Here is a 27645-nt window from a genome sequence, read left to right as displayed (position 1 = left end):
ATAAATTGTTCTTTGTAGTATGTATTAAAACTGTATTATAAATATATTAATAAAGTGATCAAGTGAAATAAAATGTTAATGATATAAATGGTAAATATTTTTTTTATTTATAGTATATTTATGTAAGTTCCCAAAAATTAAATACATGCAGTTTGTGCTTGAACATGACCCGAGTTCCTTTTTTATCTTTCCTGGGGTAATTGATGACCCGAGAATACTGGTTTCGGGTTTGTATATAAACATCGCAATGCTTTGGAAAACTCTTCCCCCCTCCTCCGCCTGTAAATTGAATGAATGCTGAAAGGGAGGGACTTCATCAAAGCCATTCGTAGAATCTTCTTCACTCTCCACAGCAACACTTCCATTTCTCAGGTAACAAAACTCTCTTCTCTCTCTGTCTCTGCCGTAATCACACAGTTTAAACGGTTTATGCTGATATTGTGTACAGATGGATCAATCAACGCGTTACCATTACAGTCCAACTTTGAAATGGAACCCTATGGTTGAAGAATACTTCATCAAAGCTTACGGAGCTGATCATTTCTCTCGGATTTCAACTGCTCTCACGTATGCTATTTGCCTCATCTACCTTATACGTATTACTACCATTTTGCAATCTGTCATTTCCACTTTACACGTTTTCTATTGTTATGTATTTGTTAGATAACTTTTACTTTAAATTTAGTAGTTGAGTTCTACTTTGAATTGATAAGAAGTTCTTAGATTTGATGTAATAGAGCTGAGCTCAATATCTGTGTTTGTAGGTCCTGGTATTCAGTATTACAAATCTAATGCTAAGAAATTTTGGCAAAATGAGGTTGAGATAAATAAGAGATTAATAGTAAAGGAATATTAGTAATTATATTCGTTATTCATGTGGATTCAGAGTAGAAGATGCTTGTAAGGAAAGTTGGAGAGTATAGCTGTTGTTAAATTCAAATTTGTGATAAAAATTCATTGTATTAGCACAAAGAAGTTTTCTACTGTGTTGTTTCATGTTATAGACTTGTTGCAATCTTTCACAATCTATACAAGTTTAGACTATTTTACTTTTGTCAATATCATCTTGGTACAGAAAGTTGAACAGAGTGTTTCTATCACCGTTAATAAAATAAGTACTCCCCCTTTTGTTTACGATTTCTTCTTGTTTCCAACTGTATATATAAACATGTTTCTTTGCTTTGTTTGTTATATTTGAACGCCTTAACTGCAGGCACGAAAAGTGTCCCTGATATTTCCTTTATGTTGTAGATGTTTCCTTCATGTGGGATTTCGGTGGTATGTTGTTATTGTATATGTTTCCTTCTAACATTCAAATGGTAATGCTTTTCTTAGGCGCCCATCATGTTACTCTTGTATCCGTGTGAATACGCTCAAATCAACAAGTGATGCTGTTATTGAGAAGCTTTTGGAAATTTTTAAGGAAAGAGGAATGCACGATGTTGCAGTTCAAGAATCTTCTACCACATGGGAGCCAGATAACTGTTGTAAGGCAACCTTAAAATGCACTGGAAGTGTAGAATCTCTTAAGGCCATCAAAAGTATCTCAAAGTGTCAATTTCCTGGCTTGGATTATGTGGTTTTTGTTAAAGGTTCAGGACCGCATGCAATTCATTATGGGGACAATGAAGGCAAACCTCTTAAGGAGGTAATTGTGAGCCGAAAGTGCGCAGAGGCAGTTCTTCGTGGTGCCCAAGTGAGTAATTATTCAGACCTATATAAACCTAGTTAGCTATAGGAATTCACTTTGAGTTGAATGGAGAAGTTCATCGTCTTTCTCCCGTGTAATGTAGATACTAGGTATATTTCAACCTGCAGATAGGAGGAAAAATGCCAAATCATGATGATATTTCTAACTTTTACCATGTGATGTGTTGTGTATGTAGTTGTCTATATTGCTACTTAAGTACGTGCATGCAAATTCATGATGCTGATCTTGATATATGAGAGTGTCTAACACTATGTTTGGATCATTGTTGTCCATTGTATTGTATTGTATCGTTACTATGCCTACAATATTTGTTTTGATTATTACTTAAAATGTATTGTATTGTATTGTTAAATTTCGTTGTTACGTAACAATGAAAAACCCTATTTTATGGAACAACCAATTTGGTGTGTTCTAATTATTACTTAATTTCTTTTTCCAATTATATATTTACATAATATTTCAAAATACTATTTTACCCTTTATCTTAATTATTTAAATTTAGTCAAACCTACTTACCTAGAATAATTAGGATATTTTAGTAAATTTATAAATTACAATACAATACAATAGATCAAACCAAACAATTAAAATATTATTAAACAACAACAAACAATACAGTCTAGCCAAACATTGTATCTACATACAATACAGAACAATAGAGTACAATACAATACAATACATTATGAAAAAATGGGTAACAATGATCCAAACAAAGTGTAAGTGTTGTACATCCTTACCTATTATCTTCTCTATTATGTTAAAACACTTGACTGTTTTCCAGACAACATATATACCTTTGTTTTCAGCAACATTATAGCCCAAAACCTGAGCTAATAAGACAAAGAAATTGAGAGTCTAAAGTCTATGGCTTGAATGAATCAGTAACAACGGATTAGTGGAAAGAGTTATTAAGAGATGCATAGGGAGGGAGTGATCCATCAATCATTAGTTGACCTTCCCGTTGAACCAGTGACGGTGCTTTCAGCGGAGCTGTTTAAGTTTTTGAATTCCATCTCTAGTTCTATTTGGAAGTATTTTCTGAAAGTGCACTGGAAAAGAACTTACAAAGAAGAAGGAAAAATAGAAAAAAAAATCATAATAGAAGAAGGAAATGTACTGTTGCATAAATTGGAGGACTTCTAAGAATTAAGGTTATGCAATCATGTGAGTATCATATTCGACAATTTGTTCTTCTCTTAATTTATACTGTCTTATTCAGGGGTGTAAATTTTGACTGGTACTTCAAGTAGTACTTACCCTTCTTCTCCATCTATGCACATTTTATCTGGAGCTATGTAATAGGTTCATACCTTTGTCAAGATTAGTGACATCTTGACCTTCAATATCACTTGATATTATGCATAAGTTTTTTTGTCTATAGGGGCACAAATATACCAACAGGAGACGCATGTTCCTGCAAGTTGGCAATTACCAAAACAATGGCATTGGAACACCGGGAGATTTTCTTCTTTGATTTGCTAGAAATTTCTTGTAAAGAGTGCATGTGCTTTTGTTAAATTACAAATTAGTACCTGACACAATCTTACCATCTACTCGTCATATTTCCCAGGTGTATGTGCCTGGTGTTTTGGCATGCAGTGCTCATGTTGAAAGAGGTGATGCAGTTGCAGTTTCAGTTGCTGTGGAACAGTATGGTCCAGATGGTGGATGGGGTGTTGCAATGACACGCGGGACTGTTCTACAAGGATCACAGGAAGGTAAACTAACTTCTTGTTTAGCACCTTTTCATATCCAATAAAGGGTACTTTCTGAATTCTTATACTGATTTGACCCCAAAGGCATTAATGTGTTCCTCTGTGGAAAAGTTTGCTGAGGAACTTACTATTTCTTTGACATAAACTTGACATGTACGTGTAACTGCAGTATACATTTTGGTCATGCTTTTGGTGTTTCCTCATTTTCACTTTTGCCCATATATGACAGTGCATCAGTTAATTAATGATTTTGTATGGGTAACATCTGCATCAACTTGTAGTTTTTTAATAAGGTTAAAGCTTATTATTGAATGGGCATCAGGAAGATGTCAAGTTACAAAAGGTGTGACCAGTTAGCTTTAGTACAGAAGGGCAAAAAATAAATGAATTTCAGCACTAGTACAAGTAGCCTAAGCTAAAGCTAAGGAGCTAACAAAATCCAAAAACATGTCAACACTATTGACAAGTGAAAGAAAATTCCAACTGAACAGATAAACTTAACACTTAATCTTTAGAGAGTGGGTCGGAATTGAAATTCCATCAAAGTATCTGCAATTCCTTTCATTCCAGATAACCCAATAATGGATTGCTGGGATCATCCTCCAGACTTTTTTGATGGCTTTGTCAACTCTCCAAGAGATTCAGCTGATGCAGGACTCCTTCATCGACCTGGGCATACTCCAGGAAAGGCCATATAAAGATAAGAAGAAGTTCAAAATATCGTTGTGATAGGGCAGTGCGTGAATAGGCGGCTTACACTCTCAAAATTCTTGTTTGCATATATAACATCTGCTTACTAGAGTAATTTTCCTTCTGCTAAGATTATCTAGTGTCAAGTAAGCATTATTGAGAGCTGCCCAGGCTAAGCATGTAAGTTTGATTGGTATCCTGGTCCTCCAGAGTCCAGAAATGCTTCCATGGCCAATCCTCCAGAATTCCACCCTGTGAACTTATTAGATTATAACTTTCCTGGACTGTGTATTCCCCCTTTTTAGATGTAGCCCAATTGATTTTGTCTACTTGGTAAGCCAGTTGGTTTCCAACTAGAGTTAGAACTGGGTGTAAGCCAGTTGGGTTGATGCAGAAAATGTTTCATTTTCTGGGATGACGGTATGCGCTTAATGCACAAAATTCAGATAGTTATTTCTCAATGAATGAGAATCTCCTTAATGTGATAGTCATTGACTCCTTATTTTGGCGAATTTCTTGCAAATGAAAATCTAGTTTTGCGGTAAGATATTTGAACTATTAGCTTCATCTCACACCAATGTAATCTGGAAGGTTTTTAATGTTTTCAGAAATATCATCCTTCTCAGATGATTATGGTGGGACATACTGCATTTTTATGGTTAAATACCAAGATAATTTTTCATCTAGTCTGATTTTGTGTATACAAGTTTGCTATATTCTTTTTTATTTATTACTTGCAGAAAAGGTATGCTATGGTCTTTCTGAAATATACTCCAGATCTGCTTGATTTGTTGAAATGTTGTCTTCTCTCATACACAATCAAATTTTGCAGTATATAAAATCTATGGCATCTTTTTATTATTTTAAAGTTGTATGACATCCATCCAGTCAATTGAGTGACTAATCTCAGTTTCGATTAGATCCTTATTATTTTGAAAGAGATGGCTTCTACATTGGCCAAGCAACAGCAATGATGTCAAGAGCTGGGATGTTTCGTGTTACTGAGGGGGTTGCGGTGGATATGAAGGAAAGAGTATACAGACTACCCTCCTTTTATGGTATAAGTTTCTCGCCTTCTTCAGTATTTTTTGAAATCATTTACAGGATATTATGTGCATAAATCTTTATGGCATACTCTGGTTTGTCACACTTGATGATGAGAATCTGCTTCAACTTAATAAGTGTTGTTACCTTCTAGTTTTAAAGAATATCTACAGTCCAGCATTTTTTAACTTGCTACTTACTTCTGGTCTGACTGGAGTATCTCTGCCTTCCTATATATGGGATTTTCCCCCATCATGAATGAAATTATTTCTTACTTGATAAAAAAGGGTTTACCTTTTTTCTTTGGGTAACTGTTTCAATTTCAATTCTGTTTCTCATCCCTGTCGAGGATTGCTGTGGCGCATTTACTCTTTTAGCTGATATTTTTAGTCTAAGTCATGGTTCTGAACTGGAAATGAGGAACTTTAACATACTCAAGTTCACGATGACAGAAGTGATGTAAGATGTCTATGAGAATCAGAAAGAACAGAAGTATAGTATGCCAATATGGCGGTCTTTTGTTAGTTTGGTGCATAGATTTTACTTTTTAGAGTATAGTAAAAGTTGATGAACCTCCTTTGTGATGACTGATTAGATGTCATCCATTTATCATGGAGGTTAGAAAAAATAGAGTTTATTTCCGTGTGATTTTACTAATTTTGTATTAGAAGCTTTAATTTTTTTGCCTTTCTAAATTGCAGTAATAAGATTGTGGAGAAATTTTCTGGCCACATCTTGGAAGGCAAATTAAAACCAAATTTCTGGTTAGACCCAGGATTGATTTTACATGAATGATATTTTGCCGTTAGAGACCCTTCCAAGCTCTCTCTAAATGTGTTTATCATGATAGTCAGTTGCTTATTTATTTTCCTGAGAATGGAGAAGGGGTGAATTGGTCCCATTAGTTGTCAAAAAGCAGTGTACATGATGATTTCTGGTCACAAACTCACAGTCACTAAACAATATAAGTTTCCATTTCAAGATTTGGTCACTTTAAGAAGGTAGGCTCTTTGGAGGGATACCATATTTGCAAATTTTCAACTCAATTGGTTAGAGTCCGACAATATTGCAAATCACTAGCTTCCTGCAGTTAGTTTTTGGGTAGATTCTATTGCCACTTCCCTTGTATAAAAAAAATGGAATGTTTTAGTAGTCTAGAGCTGTGAGGGATGCAGAAGGAATGAGCCATACCTTTGTTGTTATCAGTGTACTTAACAGGTCTTTTCTGATCGTTAAAAGTATCTTTATTTATGACAAAGGAAACACTTCGTACACTTGTCATCTCCATGAGTGATTTTGTCAGTGTTGCCTATTGTCTTTTTGCACAGTGGTTTTCTGAATATGAAAAGAAAAAAAGAAGGAAACATTATACACAGGAATATACTTTCAAGTGATTTTGGATTTTCTGTAAATAGCAACTTCTTTTTGCAGTTGTGAGATTGATTATAATATCTTGCTTTCAGATTTGCTTGAGGGCGAGATTTTTCTTCAGAACCTTCCAAGCATAATAACTGCACATGCCTTAGGTATGCCCAATTTCTCAGGCATTTTCTTTTGTATAACAGTGAGTCTATATCATTACATTATATGCACACTATATATTCTTATGGTAACTCATGCATTTTGAACTTTGTTTCTTGGTTACTGACTATATGCTGCAAGTTTGAAGTATTCGTATTGTAAGAACAATGAGTTCACATTAGTTTTAAGTGCCAGTTCAAATTTGAAGAGGAATGGTAAACAATTGATTTGGTTGATTATTATGCGTTAAGATCAAATGATGGAATTGGTAAATTGATTAAATGGATATGCTATTTCCACTTTCCTCTGAAAGATGAACTCTTAAGATTACTTTCTCTGAGAATAAGATTTAATCCTCTAAAAAGTAAAGCGAAATACAGACGTCTTCGTACAATTTATATCTCTCAACTCTGATCCATGGTGATGCTGCATCAGTTTTATCTCCTTGACTTGATACTTGCTTTCTTTGATTCTGATATCAGTATAATGCCCTAACAAACTTCTATAATGCCCTAACAAACTTCACCATCCCTTGTATTAACCTGTTTTTTGCTCTTGTAAATTCTACTATACATGGCTATCATTGATCTTGAGCGATGCTGTCCAACTTAAACATCAGCTTTAACAAGACCACTCGAGAGTAACTACTGAGTGTCGATAAAGTATTGCATGTGCTGGCACTTGCTAGCAAATGCACATTATGTTCTGACTATGGTGATTAAGCTATAGTTTTTGCTGGATATCTCAGTCTATAGCCTAATACATTTTATGGTGTGGAAAATGGAATTTTGGTTTTGTAATAAGGTAACTTGCTCTAAATCCTGCATTTGTGATAACTTGAAGATGTATTCCCCTTTCTTTCTATGCACGAAGTTTCTTCTTCTTTTGTCTATTCTCAACACTCTAATACAACCTATCATGTAACTTCTGCAAAAAATAGCTTGGTTAAGTGAGTATTTTTCTCATTTCCAATGACATGTTTCTTCTTCCAACAAATTGTTCTAGATCCTCAACCAGGAGAGAGAATATTAGACATGTGTGCAGCTCCAGGGGGGAAAACCACAGCAATAGCAAGCCTTATGAAGGACAAAGGGGAGGTTGTTGCTGTTGACAGATCTCATAATAAGGTGCACCTTCTGAACTTGGCAGGTGATTATAAGTGTATTATCGTCTATAATACTTGGACATCTTTAACTTCACAGTATTTTGGATTCCGTGGTGCTAATCGAAATGATTTTACATGGATGGTTGTCACCTGGGTTAAAGGTGTCCTTAAATTGCTGAGACTTGCACCATGGAAGTCTGATCTGCTCGTTGGTTGCATTTTCTTAAGAATAGTGTATCATTTTACTTTGAGTAATAGAAATAATGACATGTAAGCTGACATATCCCTTACTTGAAGCAAATTTATTCAATAACATACACCTTTATAGATGACACTTGTTCAGGTGCTGCTTTGGTGACTTGGAGAAATCCAGGTATTACTAGCCTATGATTGGTAGTTGAAGAATTAGCTTTTATGGAGTGATTTAGGTGCATATTTTATACATCTGTGGAGACGTTAATTTACTTCCCCCATAATGAAGGAACTCATATTCCTCTTCAGATAAAGAAAGCGCCCCTGGTTACCTGCAGTGATGGTTTGAGCAACATGAACATTTTTGGATGGTCGACAATGTAAAGAATATCATAGTTCACAGATGTGTCCAATCCTCTTACAATCGCTACACTTGGGGTTGAGATATTTAAAACGACTTCTCTTCGATTCTACATAAACTGAGATGTATGATTTTTTATTGTTTGAGATACGAGAACAGAGGAGTCAATGGTTGGTGATGAGATCAGCATGTGACTAGATAGCGACAAGGCAAAGTGATTGAGAGAATCCATCCACTGTAGGAACGATATAAGATAAAAAAGAAGGGGGAATGGGCATAAAGAACCTCAAAGTACAGAATCAGAGTCTCCTATTGAAGTGGCTATGGAGGTTTGTCTCAGGGGAACAAGGTTTGTGGAAAGATGCCATAGCATCCAGAATCCAGATACACAACGGAAGACTTATGGATCACTAAGGAAGTTAGAAACCTTTATGGGGTAGGTCTGTGGAGAGCAATCAGGAATCAGTGGCCTAAAATGTGGGGAAATTCAATAATTGTAATAGGAAATGGAGGGAGGACATCATTCTGAAACGATGTGTGGGTTGGTCAATACCCCTTAAAACAATTGTACCCTGTGATCTATAATCTGAACCAACAGGAGGCAACAGTAGCAAATGTCAGGGACAACCAAAGATGGAATCTCTCTTTCAGGATAAGGTTGAATGGCTGGGGGATAGACAACCTAACAAATTTCTGGAATTCTCTGGAGCAGGCCAATAACCTTCACAATAATGAAGATAATCTACACTGGTTGAGGGCCAATAATGGGAATTTCACTGTAAAATCAGTTTACAGACACCTTGATAGGCCAGCTGCAATGCTCTTACCATGGCCTTGGAAGAAAATATGGAAAGTTAGAGTACCTCACAAGGTTGCTTGTTTCACCTGGTTGATAGCCAGGCAAGCAATACTAACTCGGACAATCTAATGAAAAGGGGAAAGCAATTATGTTCCAAGGTGTTTTTTTTTGTGAAAGAGAAATAGAGATTTCTTCTCTTCATCCATTGTAGAGTGACAGAGAAACTGTGGTAAGTGTTTTTCAACTTGAGGGGTATCAGTTAGTCCATGCTAAGGCATACCTCAGAAGCTCTAACATGCTGGAATAGAGAAGGAAATATGTCAGGCCACAACGACGGATGGAATATTGTCCTTGTTTGCATCTGCTGGATAATATAGAAGGAAAGAAACCAAAGATGTTTTCAAAACAAGAGCATTCCTTTTAGAGTTTGAAGTTGAATTGTCTTATAACCTTTTATTTTTGGTGCAACTTCTATGTCCTCCCAAAAAGGTAAAGGATATTACTCATTTTCTAGATAGTTTAGGAGGGATATAGATGATAGAGATTTTTGGTTTTGCTTACTGTAAACTCCTGATGTAATTACTACTAAATACGCTATTGGTGTATTTTGTCTATAAAATATAAACTTCCTCAAAAAAAATAAATAAGGAAGTCCTATAAGTGTAAGAACTAGAAACATTTCCTTTGTTATTAATGTTGTTTTTCAACACTAGTAATGACTGATATCAACTTCTCAAATTCCTCAATGGCTGTCTGTACCAATCCCAAATAAGAAGACATCTAATTTCTGCTTCCTTAAGTTAGTCATCTGAATCACATCATAGAAACGAGATATGCTATTTAGCACCAAACAATTTCTCGACTTTGTTAGCTCTCTAATACTAGTTTGAAGATTGTAAAGGAGCTAACAACTTTTGCTTATTTTCTCTGTGAGGCCTTTTGTCTATTCTGTAATTATGCGTCTGCTTGATGCTTGTTAATGAACTACCTTTCTTCATCAAAAAAAGAAAAAGAAATGTGATATGCAATTAATGTATAAAGTACGAACCTTCTCCCAAATTAAAGGTATCAACTTGCGATCAATAGATTGCCATAAATGACTGAACAACCGAGTATCAACCTTCCCCTTTGACCTCGGGCCTTCTCATCACACTGGCTTCCCTTTTTAGTTTAGTGATCTTGGACACATGACCTTGCACTACAACTCACTAAGGAGCACAAATTAAATAGATAGAACTTCCCATTGAGGGTTCCAAAGTAATCATAAGACTTGGATTCCCGATCCCGTGTATTTGGAACTAAAATGTGAAATCTGACAGACATGGTTGGATTGAAGAGAGTTCTGGGGAAACAAAATAGTAAACAATCAATATTCTGGAAGGGAACAGTATCAGTTCTGTCTAAAAACCCGTCGAAGAGTTGCTTAAACTGCTAGTGCCCTGCGATAAATCTGAAGAGTAAAGCTTGTTCATTCATGCAACACACACAGTAAAAGGAGAAACTAGAGAAGCCGATGGAACTGGAGACAAATGTTTGGAAAGTGAAAATATGACCAGATCTGTAAATCTGGTTATCGGAACTGTTGGAAATGGGTGGGCTCAGTTCAGAATCACCAGTTGTCTCTACCTCAGTTGAGGTGGAGGTCGCCAGAAAAGAATGCTTGGTGACTGTCCCTGACGTCGCTGATTATCGCACGAGGTTTTTTTTACCAAAGATCTGATATCATGTGAGAAATATGGCATAAGAGAAATTATTGAGGGTTTTTTTAAAGTGGGTTACTCTCATCATTGTTTGAATGATGAATTTGTTTTTGTGAATATATAGTTACCTTTATATCAAAAGAAAAAGTATAGGCACGAGAAAAAAATATCATTAAGATGTGTGTTGACAATTGCTTACAGCGAACCTTTTACATTCCATAACCAAGTATGATATATATATTCAAACTACCTAACAGAACTCTTATTGCCAAAGTCTTCCAGCATTGATAGGAAAGCCTACCTAATGCTTGTATTTGAGGTTAAAAATGCATTCATTTTAGGTAAAGTCCTTCTGCTCCAAATACTCTTACCTCATCATTTCATAATTAGTAAATAAAGAACTTTTGAAGTACATAAAAAGAAATTCCTGTGTCTAAGAAGAAGCTGTAAATTTTTGCACTTCTCCAGCTCCGAATTCAAACCTTCTTCCAATTTTTGAATTGTACAGAAGAGGGCCAAATTTTGCTGGTCCACTTCTTTGAAGAGATCTAATTGTGTTACAATTATACAGGTGCTTGGAATTCAGAAATTAGCGGCTGAGATGGGTTTAAGCTGTATAACTACATATAAGCTTGACGCACTGAAGTCTGTTTGCCATGGAGCTGAATCTGATAGTTTGCCTAACACATGCAGTGCTGAGGATGCGCGAACACCAGATTTATTATCCTCTGGTATAGATGGATTTGATGCAAAGTTGCTATTCGAAAAGAATTGTGAGTAGTTCGAAAACTTCCAATTTTATTCCAGTTCGGTGATGTGTTATTAATGTTGTATTCTGTTTGTTGTATATCTATTTAAAAAGAACAATCTTTTGGTGTTTCTTTTAGCTTGTCAAGAGGTTTTGGCATCTACTTGTTTATTTTTTGGGATCTCATAAAACAAGGAGCGTCCCTACTAGTGATTCCACTTGATTGATGTGCGTTGACCATGCCTAACCCATTATCTTGTGGGTGGGTTATAATATTTTGGTGGTCAGTATTGCCAGCTCTACATCTACTGATCTACATGTGTGTATAATAAACAACGGATATTTATTGGTTAAATTTTGTAATATTAATTCAAGAACATTTGTACAAGATCAGGATGCTCTTAATTAAAGAACATTTTTACAAGATCATATTCTGTAAATTCAGTTTAAAAATGTTTACTGAAAGTTCCAGTTAACTAGAGTAACTAAACAAATCTCTCAGTCAATGATTTGCAGCTGAAGGATGGTCAGTACCCTAGTAAAGCTGAATTACGAAAACGTATTAGGCAACTAAAAAATGGGCCAGGAAGGAATCACACTGCTGGTGGGAGGGTTGAAAAGTCTAAAGGGTTTTCTCCCAATAGCTTTGATCGTGTGCTGCTTGATGCTCCTTGCTCTGCATTAGGTTTAAGACCTCGTCTCTTTGCTGGAGAGGTAAGATAGTTTCTGAATTGTCTCATTTCCAAGTATTCTTGCTCCTCTTTTCTTCTCTGAAACTAGTATTCATGCTCTTTTTGCTATGCTAAAAGTTTCTCCACCATTTCTTTTTATTGGATTTGGATGAAATAGCATGTTCTGCTTATGTAGGAATGGTTACAAGGTGCATGGAGATAGTCATATAAAAGTAGATGGAAAAAAGAAGATAAAAGTTGATGTGTATCTTTCCTCTCAGTTTTTTTATGGACTATTGTATGATATATAGAGCGAAAACTGGCTTACGCTATTCTCTTTTAATAGACGAGCACTATTGCTTGTGTTTAGTAATTGAGAATGGGTGTTAGTGTGGAAGACGATTATGAAAGGAAGTGGGAGATGACGAGAAACCACAAGATGAGATCAGGAAAGACACAAGATTTTTAATGATATTTTGTATGGGAAAGTTTTCAAAAAGATACAACCCAACATAAAATGTCACACCATGTAGCCCAATACAACATTATACCTAGGAAACATTATACATGATATATCAACCCATATTTTTGTATAAACACCTTCATAGACTTCTTTTTTTCCTTTGTAAAAAAAAATGTGTTTAGTAGTCTTGAAAGGTGCTTATACACAAATATGGGCTAAACCGAGTAATAAACTAAAAATATGGGCTACATGGTGTAAACATTTTCTCCCAGTAGACATACAACAACATACCAGTGTAGTCCCATAAGTGGGGTCTGGGGAGGTTAGAGTCTACGTAGACCTTACCCCTACCTCAGAGTTGGGGAGGCTATTTTCTCGGCTCAAGGAAAAATAGTCCAAAGCAGTCCAAAAAAGGAAGTAACAGAACCTACGGAGCTTATGACGATCCGTCGAGTCTGTGATGGTCCGTAGGTGGCATCGTAGTGAGGAGAGAAGCTGCTGAAGGAAGATGGGGAAGTCTGACCTAGTGTGGGATTACGGAAGTTCATGACGGACCGTCATAGCCACGACGGTCCGTCCTGCTGGTTCGTCGTAATGATCAGAGAGTTGTCCCAGTACCCAAACTCCAAGAAGTTAAATTATTATGGAACGGAGACCCTCGACGGACCGCCGTGCTTGGAACGGTCCGTCATACCTGTTCGTTGAATCAACCATAGAAACTCCGACCAATAGAAAGGAGATTTTGGGATTTGGGGAAGTGATGTGGATCAGTTGACAGAGAAGAGGATGAGAAAGGCAGGAAGTTGGAAATGGGAGAAAGAGGAAAAGAAAACGGTTTAAATGAAGGGGTGGGTAGTTTAAAAGGTTGGAAACTTTTAAAATTCCCCAGCCGGGTCGGGTCGGGTTGCTGGTTAATGACGCAACGAGTCCCCGACGACGGTCCGTCGCAGATGCGACGGTCCGTCATGGGTTCCTCGCGGATGCCCTAATTTTGAAAATAAATGAAAAACGTACCTGGCACGACGGATTCATGCGACGGTCAGTCGCAAGCGTGACGGTCCGTCGATGTATCCGTCAGTGAATGTTGCGGAGTGATTTTCAGCAGAATTTCCTGGTGATGTGCTACCTGCAAATTTAAAACCCATTAGTAGAAAACGCTACCATTACTAGAAAGAAAACTATAGTTGGGTTAGAGGATACGTATTGGGTTGCCTCCCAACTAGCGCCTGATTTAACGTCGCGGCACGACTGAAGACACTTGATTACTCAGACTTCATCAAGATGGTATGCCTCGATCACTTCATTCGCCGATTCAGCATGCCCGAAATAGATTTTTATTCATTGTCCATTCACCTTAAACCGCACACTCTCCTTGGTTTCCAACTCAACTGCTCCATGAGAGAATAGTTGGGTAATCAAGTAAGGGCCAGTCCATTTGGACTTGAGCTTGCCCGGAAACAAGCGCAACCTAAAATTGTATAAAAAACACCAAATTCCCAACCATAAACTCTCGTTTTTCAATTTTTAGGTCATGGTACTTCTTCATCTTTTCTTAGTAGAGGGCTGAGCTTTTAATAAGCTTTCAGGCGATATTCATCGAGATCATTCAACCTAGTTAACCGTTGTTCTGCAGCTTCGTTCCAATCCATTTTCAACTTCTTCATAGCCCACATGGCTTTATGGTCTAATTCAACCGAAAGATGACAAGCTTTCCCATATACAAGTTGGTACGGGGACATACCTATGGGAGTCTTATACGCTGTCTGGTAGGCCCAAAGAGCATCATCAAGCCTCCTTGACCAATCCGTTCTACTAGCGTTCACTGTTTTTGACAATATCTGTTTGATCTCCCTGTTTGACACTTCAACTTGCCCACTAGTTTGAGGATGGTAAGGAGTGGCCACATTATGGCGAACCCCATATTTCTCCAATAATCCCTTGAACAATTTGTTGCAAAAGTGGGATCCCCTATCACTAATAATTGCCCTTGGGGTACCAAATCGAGAGAATATATTCTTTTTCAAGAATGCAGTGACACTCTTCCCTTCATTGTTTGCGAGGGCGATAGCTTCCACCTATTTAGATACATAATCAATCGCCACTAAAATATACTTCATTCCATGAGAACTCACAAAAGGACCCATAAAGTCAATACCCCAAACAACAAATAACTCAATCACAAGAATGGGGTTTAGAGGGAGCTCTTGCTTTCTTGAAATGCCGCCATCTCTTTGGCATCTATCACATGATTTGGCAAACTCATGAGCATCTTGATGAATAGTTGGCCAATAGTAACCACATTGTAATATCTTATGAGTGGTTCGGATACCACTATAATGTCCACCAACGGGTGAGGAATGGCATGCCTCTAAAACACTCATTACCCTCAACGAACAGGTATGACGGACCGTTCCAAGCATGGCGGTCCGTCGAGGGTCTCCGTTCCATAATATTTTAACTCTTGGGATTTGGGTACTGGGACTACTCTCTGATCATTACGACGAACCAGCAGGACGGACCGTCGTGGCTATGACGGTCCGTCATGGACTTCCGTAATCCCACACCTAGGTCAGACTTCCCCATCTTTCTTCAGCAGCTTCTCTCCTCACTACGATTCCACCTACGGACCGTCACAGACTCGACGGACCGTCATAAGCTTCTTAGGTGGTCTCTACTGCATTTCTCGCTTAAAAACTTTCGCGTTCATCTTTGGACAGATTTCCTGCAAATAAGGAGAAACTTACATGAAAATCAATATAAAAAGGCTTTTGGACACGCACTAAACTTATGGAAAAAGCATTAAAAATACCGTGAAACCGCGGTACATCAAGTACAAGAATCAACAAATAATACAAAGCAACAACTAGTAGCTGAACAAAAACTACAACAAAACAATACGATAATCAAAGTAGAAGGATTCAACAAATAGTAATTGAAATCGAAGGACAAGAAACTACATTGTAGTAGTATGACTACTAATATGAACGAACAACAAGACAACACATTCTACCTACTAACCTAATTCAGTTCCTCCACACCCTCCTATCTAAGGTCATGTCGTTGGCAAGCTACTATCGCGCATGTCCACTCTAATCACCTGACCCCAATACTTCTTTCATTTACCTCTACCTCTCTTGAAACCATCCATAGCCAGCCTCTCCGTATTAGGGCATCCATGCATTTCCTCTTCACATGCCCAAAGTGCCCGAACCATCTCATTCTAGCTTTCCACATCTTGTCGACCACTGAAACTACTCCCACCTTGTCCAGATTATCATCATTTCTAATCCTATGTTTCCTAATATGCCCACACATCCATTGCAACATCCTCATTTCCGCAACTTCCATCACAACAGTCTCTTCTCCTAATAGGCATAGAGCGTAATTTTACCTCTTGTATATGCCTAATATATCAAATTTTGTTTGGGTATGCCTTGTTTTATTTTAAGTTTACATTTTCTTCGATAGGAAAAAGGTCGAATTTTATCAAAGAGAATAAAGGCATACCCAGTAAAAAGATGACTAAGTTGAAGTACCCAATTCAAATGATGCATTCCCCGTATTTTTTTTTTAAATTAGTAATGTTGAAAATTCATTCCATAAATTTTATGAAGGGTGGATTAGTACCTTTAAATTCCCCTCTTTCCTTTCATATTCCATGTCTATCTGAATAATTAGTCGTAAAAGATGAGCAACTCTCAAATAATAGCTCGTCAAACCTTTTATCTTCTTGGGATGTGATATCGTGTCAAGCAATTTAGACATGAAAGTGGATCAGTGATACCTTCTTTAGGTAAGAAATTCATTAATCCAATGTCATGCAGATATTCTTTGACATCCTATTTTCTATTTGACAATGAAACTGAAAGTTTTTTTTGCTTGTCCAGAGGTTTCTGATGGGTTGGGGGGTGATGTTCTGATCATCTACATCGATTCTGATCAAAATAAGTTTATTCCTATTTCATGCTTCATATTTCAACACAACTACTCTAAAGTGTATATTCGTACATTGTTAATCTGAAGAATACACCATTACCATTTTCAAAAAAAATAAAATTGAGAAGAGAATACCATTGTTATATGCAGGACAACTAATTTATAAGATGTTTCTCTTTGTTATATCCAGGACACAGTTGATTCCTTGAGGAGTAATGCCAAATATCAGAGACGAATGTTTGACCAAGCTGTCCAGCTTGTTCGCCCAGGTGGAGTCATTGTCTATTCCACGTAAGTACAAACATGCATCTGGACTTTCTTTAATAAAACTTGAGACAAATTTCCTTATTGAGATTATTATAGCACATTTGTATTTTTTTTTATTTTTTTTTAATTTTATTTTTATTTTATTTTTTTTTTATTTTTTTTTTATTTTTTTCATCACTGCTTTTGTTCATTCAGAATTATCATTCCATCTGTCCTTTTTCTTACTGAGTGACCTATATACCAGCTAACATCTCTTTATCTTAATCTTAACTTCTCTCCTTTTAGATTGTTCAAATGTCTAACTCCCTGTTATGCAGTCTTCTCAACATTGTTCCTTTGTTCCATGAATGACTTAGCACCAGATCCTAATTCTTTCATGTTGGAGATTGTGGCTTTGTAAAGTATTGATGTGGCCTGTGATCCAAATGCATATGGATAACAAGATTCTTAGTTTTCCTTTACTCTAGATATGGCTGTTTATACAAAATCCATGTGGGAGTTGTTGCACAAAATGCCTTCCAATATGTGGACTCATGTCCTGATGTTCAAATGCAGAGCACATACCATATTTCAATGAGACATTAAGGTGGACTTGTGTCCTAGTGTGAAATACATGAACACAGACTAGATTTCAATGAGACATTAAGGTGGACTTATGTCCTAGTTTTAAATACATGAACACAGACTAGATTTCAATGAGACATTGAAGTGTGGAATTCATCGTACAAATTAATAATTAGGACAGAAGAAGTTATAATATAAGGAATCATATTCACAGATATTCTGAATGTGATGCATGAATCTAATACAAAATTTTCGCTCTTCTTTCTGAATCCTGCATGGAAGAGATTGAAAGAATGTCTAGTTGTGTGATAGTCATCCCATGGATTATTAACTAGAAGCTAAATTCTCTGTGAACGGAACATGCAGATTGTGTTGCTACTTCTTTTTCCTCTCCGGAGAAAATTCAGTGGGTTCGTGTGCACTTGCTATACCTCCATCCCCAAAAGAGAAGACTCTTATTATCTAGAGAAATCTTGAGTGTGGTATTGCATGTATTAGTGAATGACATTCTTAGTTTCTGACAGCAGTACCTCCCTATTCCTCCTATTCTTTTGCTCATTATTCAAGTAGTGTTGTCAAAGGCTCATTTTAGGCGTGCTTAAGCCCTGAAGCTCAGGCTAGGCGCGTCGCTTCACTTCTCTTAGGCTGCGGTTCAGTTTAAGGCACTAAGGCATGCTCCTCATTGTGCATAATTTCTATCTTGAATAGAGTGATACTAAACAATAATATGATTAGCAGAAAGATATATTAATTGTTAAGGAAACACTATATATATATTTTTATTTTTTCCTTGTTGCACCTTTTCTTTACTAAAGCCCACATTTCCGATTTCCGTTGCACTTAAAGATCAATGGACCTGGAATACTTTTTAATGTTTTCGCCTTTGACAACACTGTATTCAAGACAACCATTTAATGTCACACGTTTTAATTATGTTAAACTTTATGGAGTGTGTTAAGACATAATATAATTAAGTAAATTGAAATGTATTCTTTCCTAAAACTTGAACTTTTTCATGAGATGGTCACATGTTTCAGCAGATTGGTCGACTGACTCTTCCAATACTTAGTCATATGTTTAATAGCATGGACAATGGATGTTAGTTGTTCCAACTTCAATACCTTGTCATGTTTAATAGTATGAACAACTGATGGTACTTGTTCCAACTTCAGATGTACGATAAACCCTGGTGAGAATGAAGCATTGGTTCGATATGCATTGGACAAATATGAGTTTCTCTCTTTGGCATCTCAGGTTAGCTTAAAAGCTTGCATATTCATGTAAAAGAAAATTTTTTTGTAGCTTAGCCATTGGTCTTACATATTTTTCTAACCCTTGTATGTCTTTCAGCATCCAAAAATTGGAGGACCTGGCCTTACTGGTAGTTGTCAATTGTCTGATGGATTTGTTGAGTAAGCATCTTGCGATTTCATAATATTTACTTGGCAAAACTTTTTGTCAATTGTGTGTTGAAAAGCTGAATAAATAGTTTATACCTGTGACAGGTGCTTTAGCTATGTTAAGCTTATTTTTTCCGTTCTGCAGTTGATTTCATATGTTCTTATAAGATGGACGTGTTAGTGTCTATTGAGTAATTTCTAAAACAAATATGATGAACTTGAAGGTCGATTTCTTTTGAACTTGTCCTGTCAATGGAGAAATCGGTGTCTTGGTTCTGTGAGCGAGGCACTCTTTCCTTAGCTTGATGGTATAGGATGAGTTACAATTCAAATTTTTGGATAGTATAGGAGAGTGTGTCTAATTGTTTCTTGCTTTCGTACAGTTTCTATTTGTCAACATTTGTCTGTATTCTTCCATCTGTCCTACCTTTGGCAGACGTAGTTACTTGGTACTTGTTGGTGGGAGGTAGCAGGTATCCCGTGGAATTAGTCAACGTGGCCCCAGACACCACAGTTATCAAAAAAATAAATAAATGAAGTGTGTGCACGCCCATAAAAAGCTAACAACAAAAAGATCAAGAGAGAACCTTTGAGTTATCTCTATTTTTCTAAATTTTAACTGCAAAGACTATTGGCAGAAGGAGATCAAATCTAGAAACAGAATTTTCGCAAAATATGTACATTTATTTAAAAAGTAGTGTATTTTTATCTCCATTCTAAGAAGTGCTTCCTATAAACATCATTGTTAGATGCTGTTTCTGTACCAGTGTTGCATTAATCACTAGTGACGGTATTGATCTCTCTTGCTTCTAAATTCTCCAGGGAATGGTTAAAGCCCGGTGAAGAAGATCTTGTTCAGAGATTTGATCCATCATCCGACCTTGATACAATAGGATTTTTCATAGCCAAGTTCAGTGTTGGACCCAAAAACATCTGAATGTGACGCGAAGTCTGGGAACAGGTGATTCGGCAATGAAATTACATTATCTTCGATGATATTAGTTCAGGCCTCTCCTTGTTGTCAATGACATGCTGGAATATGGGTTGCAGAATCAGTTAATGTAACTGTGAATGTACGATAGAGTATTAAAGATATTTCAACCTTGCATATTGGTCATGATTTTATTTTATTTTACCCCCTGTACTGATTTTATTTTTAATCTCTCTTTAATTATTTGTTTATTTAGCTGGAGTATCAATTTACATAGCCTAGATTCTGGAAGGCCATGTATGTGATGTTCCATTGGTCTTTTTTAGTACTTGAATTTATTTAGGAAAACATATCCTAAATCAGACTCATTTCCTAACTTTAGAGTTCACGCAAGTCATGTACTGATACTACTGTTTGAATTTTATCTTTAACCCTAAAGCATCAATAATTTCCATATGACACCTCAATGATTGCAAAAAAATGTTTTACCAATTTTGATCAATGATTTTGTCGGTTGAAAATTGGGTTGGATCCTAAACTAATTCATGTATTATTTTTCGTTTATTTTCTTAAAAGCTATAACTTTTACGTCATTAACTATGTGGTTCAAGCTAAAATGACTATAGAAGCTAACTAGACAAAAATTAGTTAAACTTTTTGGAAGACGAATAAAATGATCAATTATTATAAATTGAGTGATCAATCAAATAATCAATTCCTAAATGTATCATATTGACTGATCATATTCTATAGATAATTAGTCAGAAAAATAATTCTTTAATTCGTAAAATATATCATAGTAGAACACATTTTGTTATGTAATAACATATAAATTAATCTAACATTACATATTAAGAATATATGTAACAAATCTATGGTTTGAGACTTTTCAAAATCAAGTCATAGGTATGTCAACATCTCACTTAGATCTCAAATTATTATGATATTCAATGAGAATTATGATTCTTGAAAAAAAAAGAGTTCAATAGAATGTTAAAGAAATAATATCGTAAAAAAAAAAGGTTGTCAGTATAAATATTTTATGAGTATGATAAATTCGAATCTATTTCATTGAAGAGTTTTTTCTCAATGTAAGAATTACTAAGTAGGTGCGACAAGTAAGAAGTAAGAATGTATTTTGTGAGACCAAGTACTAAATACCATTTTGGAGGAGGGCATTATATTTCTACTATATAGAAGCATGAAGAGGCAGGACGATCACAATTTAATCGTATTGCACATTTCGCAGCAAAAGTTAAACAAATTTCACTTTTTAGTTATTTAAAACAAAAGTGAGGGTATTTTCGTGTTATAACGATCTTTTGTTCTTCACACTTTTGGATTATTCTTTCCCTTTCTTTTCTTTCTTCTTGATTTCTCTCTGATTTCTTTTCTTTACGGTCTAAGTTAAGAGACAAATGTTCTATTCTTTATTCCAAAAGAGCATACTTGATGAGGTTTCCCAATCGAGAAGCTTGACGGAAGCTTCTTAGCACTTATCTAAGCTTGGAGCAGTTTGCCTTTTTGTTCTAATTTTTTTTTCCGGAAAAAAGCTATTTATTCGTGAAAGAGGAAATTCTCCAAGAATATATTTTTTGGTGACTCTTTTATTAAGCTATGGGCCTATGTTCCAGCCAAAGGTCCATGACCTAATCTAGATGAAAAATGATTGGAATTATTCTCTTTATTTGGTTTCCAAATCTATCATGAAAATGATAGAATTGTAATCCTATTTGTAGTTGGTTTTGTTTGTAAGGATATACACAACAAGGGGTGTACATGACCGAGTTAGTTCGGTTTTTTCAAATATCAAACCAAACTATTGGAATAAAATTTTTAAATTTATAACCAAACCAAACTAATAAAATTCGGACTTTTTGGTTTTTTCAACCACGGGTTGCTTCGAATTTTTCAAATACCAAACCAAACTATTTTGTCGAATTTTTAAATTTATAAATCAAACCAAATAATAAACCTCAAATTTTTAAAGATTTTTGGATTTTTTCGGTAAAATTTGCATATAAACATATAACTAACTTGTGCTTCAAATATTTCATTAGTCCAACCAAAATATAATTATCTAAGGTGTTTCTTAAAAAAATAACACAAAATATGAGATGAATATTGATGACATAAAAATATTCAATTAAAATTAATAATGAAATCATCATATAAAATAAATATTGTAAAGTCATAATGAAAATGATCATAATTTAAAAGTACTAAATCATGCTAAAATAAGTTTTATAAGTATTAGTTACATTACTAAATATTTATGTAAAATTAAAATTAGATTATGCATTTCAATTATCTAAACCAATGTAAAACTAAACAACAAATATTCAATATTATTGTCATTCTTAGTGTTGAATTGATTTTCTTTTTTGCATTAGTATTAGGTTGATTTTAAATTAAGTTTTATTATAATTACCAACATCTATGAACTAAAATCTCTATCGGCACATTCCGAATTCTAAGTTTTAAATTTGAAATAATATATTAAAAGATAAAACTATGAAATTGTATAAGAAATATTTCAAAATTATATCAAAGTAAATATTTTTATGTATAAAATAAATTTTAAAATAACATATATAATGTCGGGTTGATTTGGTCTCGGGTTAATTTTTTTAGTTAAAACCAAACCAACCCAAATATAGTCAAATTTTTTTCCCGATACCAAACCAAGTCAAACTAAATCACTAGTCGGATTTTTTTTCGGTTGACTCGATTTGTGGTTTGGTTCAATTTTCTGTTCGATTTCGTACACCCCTATACACAACTCTATAAATATAGGATGGTCTTGAGAGAATAATTCAATTGCTCTAGTATTGTCTTTGAAAGACATTTGAACATAAGATAGGTTTTTTAAGAGACCTTTCAACAAGAGAGAAAGAGAGAAGAAAAAAGGTTTATTGCTGCAATTTTTTTCTCCAACCAACGACCTTCAGATCGTCTGTCTTGATTAACTAACTTGGATCGGGCTAAAATTTGGACTGGGTGTTCTTGACATCTTGGGTGGTTGATTTGAACGGTTGAGATCATATTCAAAGGTCATAAAGATCCTATTTTATGTCCCAAACAACAGCTCCATTAAGACCCTCTGTTTGTTCTCTTTTAGCACTTGTTGTGCAACCATTAAAAGAATATTTGTAACTCTCTTATTATTACAGTGAAGCAATTCGGATCTTGTCGATCCCGTGGTGGTTACCTTCGATTTGAAGGATTCTTCCACGTTAAATTTGGTGTTCTTTATTATTAGCTTTCGTTTTCATCTTTTCGTAACAACAATTGATATCAGAGCTAGGTTCTCTATTGTTCGTGAAGAAGATGCATCTTCCCATTTTTCGCTGCTCATAAACTTGAGACTATGACCGATGAAAATTGAAAATTTGAGCACCAACAAGTATATGGATAAACAAGACAATGAGTTGATGATAACGTTCGTAACCGATATTGTGAATGAGACACATGCTAGAACATTATAGAAAAAGTTGAAGACGCTTTACACTTCAAAACTGGCAAACAAGTTGTTCTTGCTAAAACAATTGATGATCTTTAAATATAAGGAGGGAAGTCCTATTCTTGATCACATAAATGATTTTCAAGATATTCCTAATCAGCTATTACAAATGGGTGTTAATTTTGATGATAAAATACAAGAACTTCGGCATGTTGTTGTTGTAATGTCTTCCAATGTGGAAGCATATTTATCACGAATTTAAGTCTATGTATTCAACAGAAACTTTATTAGTAATATGTAAGTATTTCTGACTTAAAAGAGGGTGTTTGTTTGTTTTTCTTTTTTATTTTGGATACAACTACACCACATCGTTTAATGGAAATTTGATGACTTTATTTGACAAGAAGTGAGGTGATTAAGAGCCTATAATTAAGATTGACATTAGACTAATTATTTTGTAACTTCTACGTAAAAAGCATGTGGGGGTAGCTATGCTATCAACTTGGACCATTAATTCAAGAGAGCTGTTGTAGTTTATTGGTTTAGCGCTTTCTGTTTCACAATATTTAATCTATTATTCTCTTTTTAGAATAGGAAAGCAACTCTTTGAAAAGTAAAAAGCAGCGAAATATTGTGGCCATGGACAATATTTTCAATATCTCCATGTGATTTTATGAGTTCATAGTGCAAACTATGAAGTATAAATACTGGTAGAAAAGTGAGATACATTGTGTTAGTCATATAGCATAGGATGGTGGATAGTTAGTAATGAGCCAATGACACATACACTTGGGTTTGATTTTGCAAAGTATTGTAAAGGAAGTAATACAAAAATAGTCATTTCAGTAATAGGGGTGTAGAATGAATATAAAAAAATTGACTTAACCAATCGAAGAATTGTGTCGAACCGATTTATTTAACAAATATTACTGATTTATTAAATAAATATTTAATAAAATCGTGAATATTTGTTTAAGTGTATACTGTGCCAAACAATTGGGATGACTTTTTCATTTTGTAAAAGAAAATCGAAAGTTTTTTAATCGAACAATCTTACATGTACGCCAATGTATTTATATATAAACATTAACAATATGTAGGTTCTAGATCTCTGGTGACAATTCAAATAAAACGCAAATAAATGACATCATAACTCATGTTGTTAGGCCCGTGCTATGCTCATCTAGTTATTATATATAGAAATGAAGTTCAGGTGATGTAGTAGAGGTGAATACAAATTTAGGTTCCGTTGAGCTGAGCGTCAATAGTAGTTTAGATTTAAGTTGGTTTATTGAGGGCGAGAATGGCTCAAATACCGAAGCTTTTTGTGCTTTTATTGGATTGGTTTTCGAATAGGATAGATGGATAACACCATCTTTGGAGTGGTAATTACTAGAAAAAAGCCATGGATTTAGAGTCGAATCAAAGATAAACTAACAAGAACTACCAAAGTAAGATTATAAACTTACTAATAATATACACTTGGTCACTAGAACATAGAGAAATGTTAAAACTATTTCAACAATATAATTTGGTCATTGAAAGATAGGTATAAACGGAAAGTGTTAAACATGTTTCAACAATATAAAAGGTGAATAATTTTCTAGATTGGTTATGAACTTCTCGATTTGAATTTAAATCATAAAAATATGATATAATCTCATTTTTGGAATTCATAGAAAACAACCATATAAATTTGCTTAAGTTATCAATGAAAAAAAGAACATGATAACAAATTTATTATTACTAACCGAAAAATTATAACTATTATTACAAGCCAATGGTGGAGTAGGACCCCATTTAATATAATTCAAGATGATAAATAGAACTAGAACAAGAAATAAAAATAGTAAATTGTTACTTGTGCATTATATTTGAGTTGGGTTTACGTTGGTGCACCCTATTTTTATTTTAAGCTGTTTTTATTTTAAGTTTAGCTTAGACCTTATATTTAAGTCATGTCTATATTGGTGCACCCAGGTTTTATTTTAAGTTTAGCTTATTGGTGCACCCTGTTTTATTGTTTATTTTAAATTTACCTTAGACCTTATATTTGAGCTATGTTTATATTGGTGTATCCAAAGTCTTCAAATTCTGAGTTTGCCTCTGATTAAATAGATGAAGATCAACTAATGAAATTAATTTTGCCCCATCAGTAACCGAAACAACCACGAAATCTTGTTATTGGTCAAGTCCTGCGAAAATACATATATTGCCTTTAATAACTAGTTCATTAATATTGTCTTACTCATCATCTCATTTTCTGATGATGATTTCATATTAATAAGGCACGGAGCTAGTAAGGGCTGAGGGGTTCATATGAATTCTTTTCATCATTTATATATGGCTAAATTACTTTTTACATATGATAGATATAACCTCTTTGATCTCTTCTTTATATTTGCAACCCTCTTAGTGAAAATCCTGACTGCATATGAAGCATTATCTTCAAATCCAATACTAGAAATTAGAAGGAAAAATCGAAGTCTTAGAACTTAGAAGTGAAATTCATTATTCACTTAAAATATGTATATCACTTACATAAAGATAAGGGCTAACTAAGATATCTAGATATACATATATCATATATGACATAAAGGGCTAAAATTCCTTATTATTAGATAGTAAACTCTATGTTCTAGGATGTCTACTAGTTGATATTACATGTTCAAGCAATATTCTCTTGAATAAATCAACAATCTATAATCTCTAACAATCTACGCCTTGTCACTCAGATAACAAAGTTTAATTTTGTAGACTCGAGATCTCCCCTTAAAAGCAAGTCACTTACTTTTGGAGATTGTATGTAGAATTCTTTTGAATTGTTCAACTTGACAATGAATCCTTAAGGTTCCTGGTTGATTGTAACCAAGCTCATGAGCAGACATTTCAAGTAGGGTTACAATACATGGATCATTCATCAACTTCATTGGTATCATCACTCTCTCCAATTCTTGATCTTCATGTCCTACAATCACGGGGATGTACCCTTTTCGAATATTCACATGATCATCGTCACTCCTTCTCACATAATCAATCGATAATTTCTTCTCTTTCGATCCAAATGATCTCATCCTTGATATTATTTTCACCATTTTGATGAAGAGAAAAAATTACTATAACTATAGGTTATAAAAATTAGTTACAACTTGCTAGGTTAAGATACACACTTTGAATGTACTTATATATACGAAAGCAAATGCGCTTTAAAGAAAGTTAAGTGATTAAACAAATATGTATATAATCTTTTCTAAGATATCGTTTAATTAATTATTGGATGAAACTATTTATTATTCCATGTTTATGTCATCACCCTAAAGACTTTTATAAATTATATTGTTATATATTTATTAAGCAAGGAAATGATCATGTAATCAGTTGCAATAGGAATAGGAGAAACTATATTTATTGTGTTTTTGTTGGCTTTTGTTCGGATCTGCCCACATTGGAGCCTCGACTAAACTCGAATCGTGTACTGCAGGAATATTAACTTATTGTGTTATGTCTTGTCATTTTTCACATTAGAACCTCGACTAAATTTGAATTGTACACTACAGGAATATTGACTTATTTTGTGCTATATCTTGCCATTTTCTTATGAATATACTCTTATGCCTCAATTTATACGATATTTTACACTTTTCAAGATTTAAATTATGTAAACTTTGATCAATTTTTTTAAAATATTTTTCCTGAAATTGACATGAATCTAATTTAACATTAAATATTGGTCAACTTAACTCTTAAAAAGTAAAAACGGTCACACAAATTGAAATACAAAAAAAAAAGGGGGTAGTTATATAAGTAAACTACATTTATAAAATACACAAAATGAATATTCCTTTTTGTAGGAAAAAAAAACTAATTTCCTATACCACTTACAATTTAAATAGAAAAAAAAAGGGATTATTCAAAGATCTCTTATGCCTCGACCATGCTTATATTTTCAATTTCAAATCTTATTGATTATTTTTTTTTTAATTGCTTTGAGTGTTGACCCCGTATGTATTATATAAATAATAAATGAAAGTCATGTCGGAAAATACTACAAAGATTTCAATCATTAAAGAAAACGATTTTGGATGAATCATGCATCAAGTAATTAGGTGATATGTATTTCTTTTTTGCCAGTAATTGAAGTAATTTATATTTGAGATTTTTATAATTACAGTTTATTTATAGTAATAATAGTTTTCTTTAGACTATTGACAAATGACAATGACATATGACAGTGACATATGGCCTAGAATAGGGCTATCAAAATGGACCATGGTTAAACTTCAAAATTTCATTTTTTTTCCATCTTCTATTCTCGATTCCCCACTCCACCTCACTAGCCCTTTACCCCCCCCCCCCCCCCCCCC

General features: G+C 34.6%; 1 protein-coding gene across 2 annotated transcripts; it reads left to right on the top strand.

Annotated features, from left to right (window-relative positions):
- The first annotated feature begins 262 nt into the window (after positions 1 to 262).
- LOC107026500 (putative methyltransferase NSUN6) lies at positions 263 to 20194 on the top strand. 2 transcript variants are annotated; one of them, XM_015227481.2, is made up of 14 exons: positions 263 to 372; positions 449 to 567; positions 1336 to 1487; positions 1593 to 1696; positions 3282 to 3429; positions 5037 to 5174; positions 6624 to 6686; positions 7687 to 7808; positions 11410 to 11611; positions 12089 to 12300; positions 16847 to 16947; positions 18660 to 18741; positions 18838 to 18899; positions 19710 to 20194. In XM_015227481.2, the coding sequence occupies exons 1-14, from the start codon at positions 295 to 297 to the stop codon at positions 19822 to 19824; spliced, it is 1698 nt and encodes a 565-aa protein (XP_015082967.1). In that variant the 5' UTR covers positions 263 to 294; the 3' UTR covers positions 19825 to 20194. The 2 variants fall into 2 exon arrangements, with proteins under 2 accessions (XP_015082967.1, XP_015082966.1); XM_015227480.2 differs by having other exon boundaries at positions 1336 to 1696.
- Positions 20195 to 27645: the final 7451 nt, after the last annotated feature.

The sequence above is a fragment of the Solanum pennellii genome, chromosome 7 (assembly GCF_001406875.1).
Source record: "Solanum pennellii chromosome 7, SPENNV200".
In the NCBI taxonomy this organism is placed as follows: Eukaryota; Viridiplantae; Streptophyta; class Magnoliopsida; order Solanales; family Solanaceae; genus Solanum; species Solanum pennellii.
Note: the sequence above shows the minus strand (reverse complement) of the source record. Positions and strands in the feature narration are given on the sequence as shown.

Excerpts from the sequence above, each read along its gene's own strand:
- LOC107026500 (XM_015227480.2), top strand. The coding sequence starts at position 295 with ATGCTGAAAGGGAGGGACTTCATCAAAGCCATTCGTAGAATCTTCTTC. Across the intron at positions 3,430-5,036 it reads TCTACAAGGATCACAGGAAG|ATCCTTATTATTTTGAAAGA; the intron begins GTAAACTAACTT and ends AGTTTCGATTAG. Across the intron at positions 5,175-6,623 it reads CAGACTACCCTCCTTTTATG|ATTTGCTTGAGGGCGAGATT; the intron begins GTATAAGTTTCT and ends TCTTGCTTTCAG.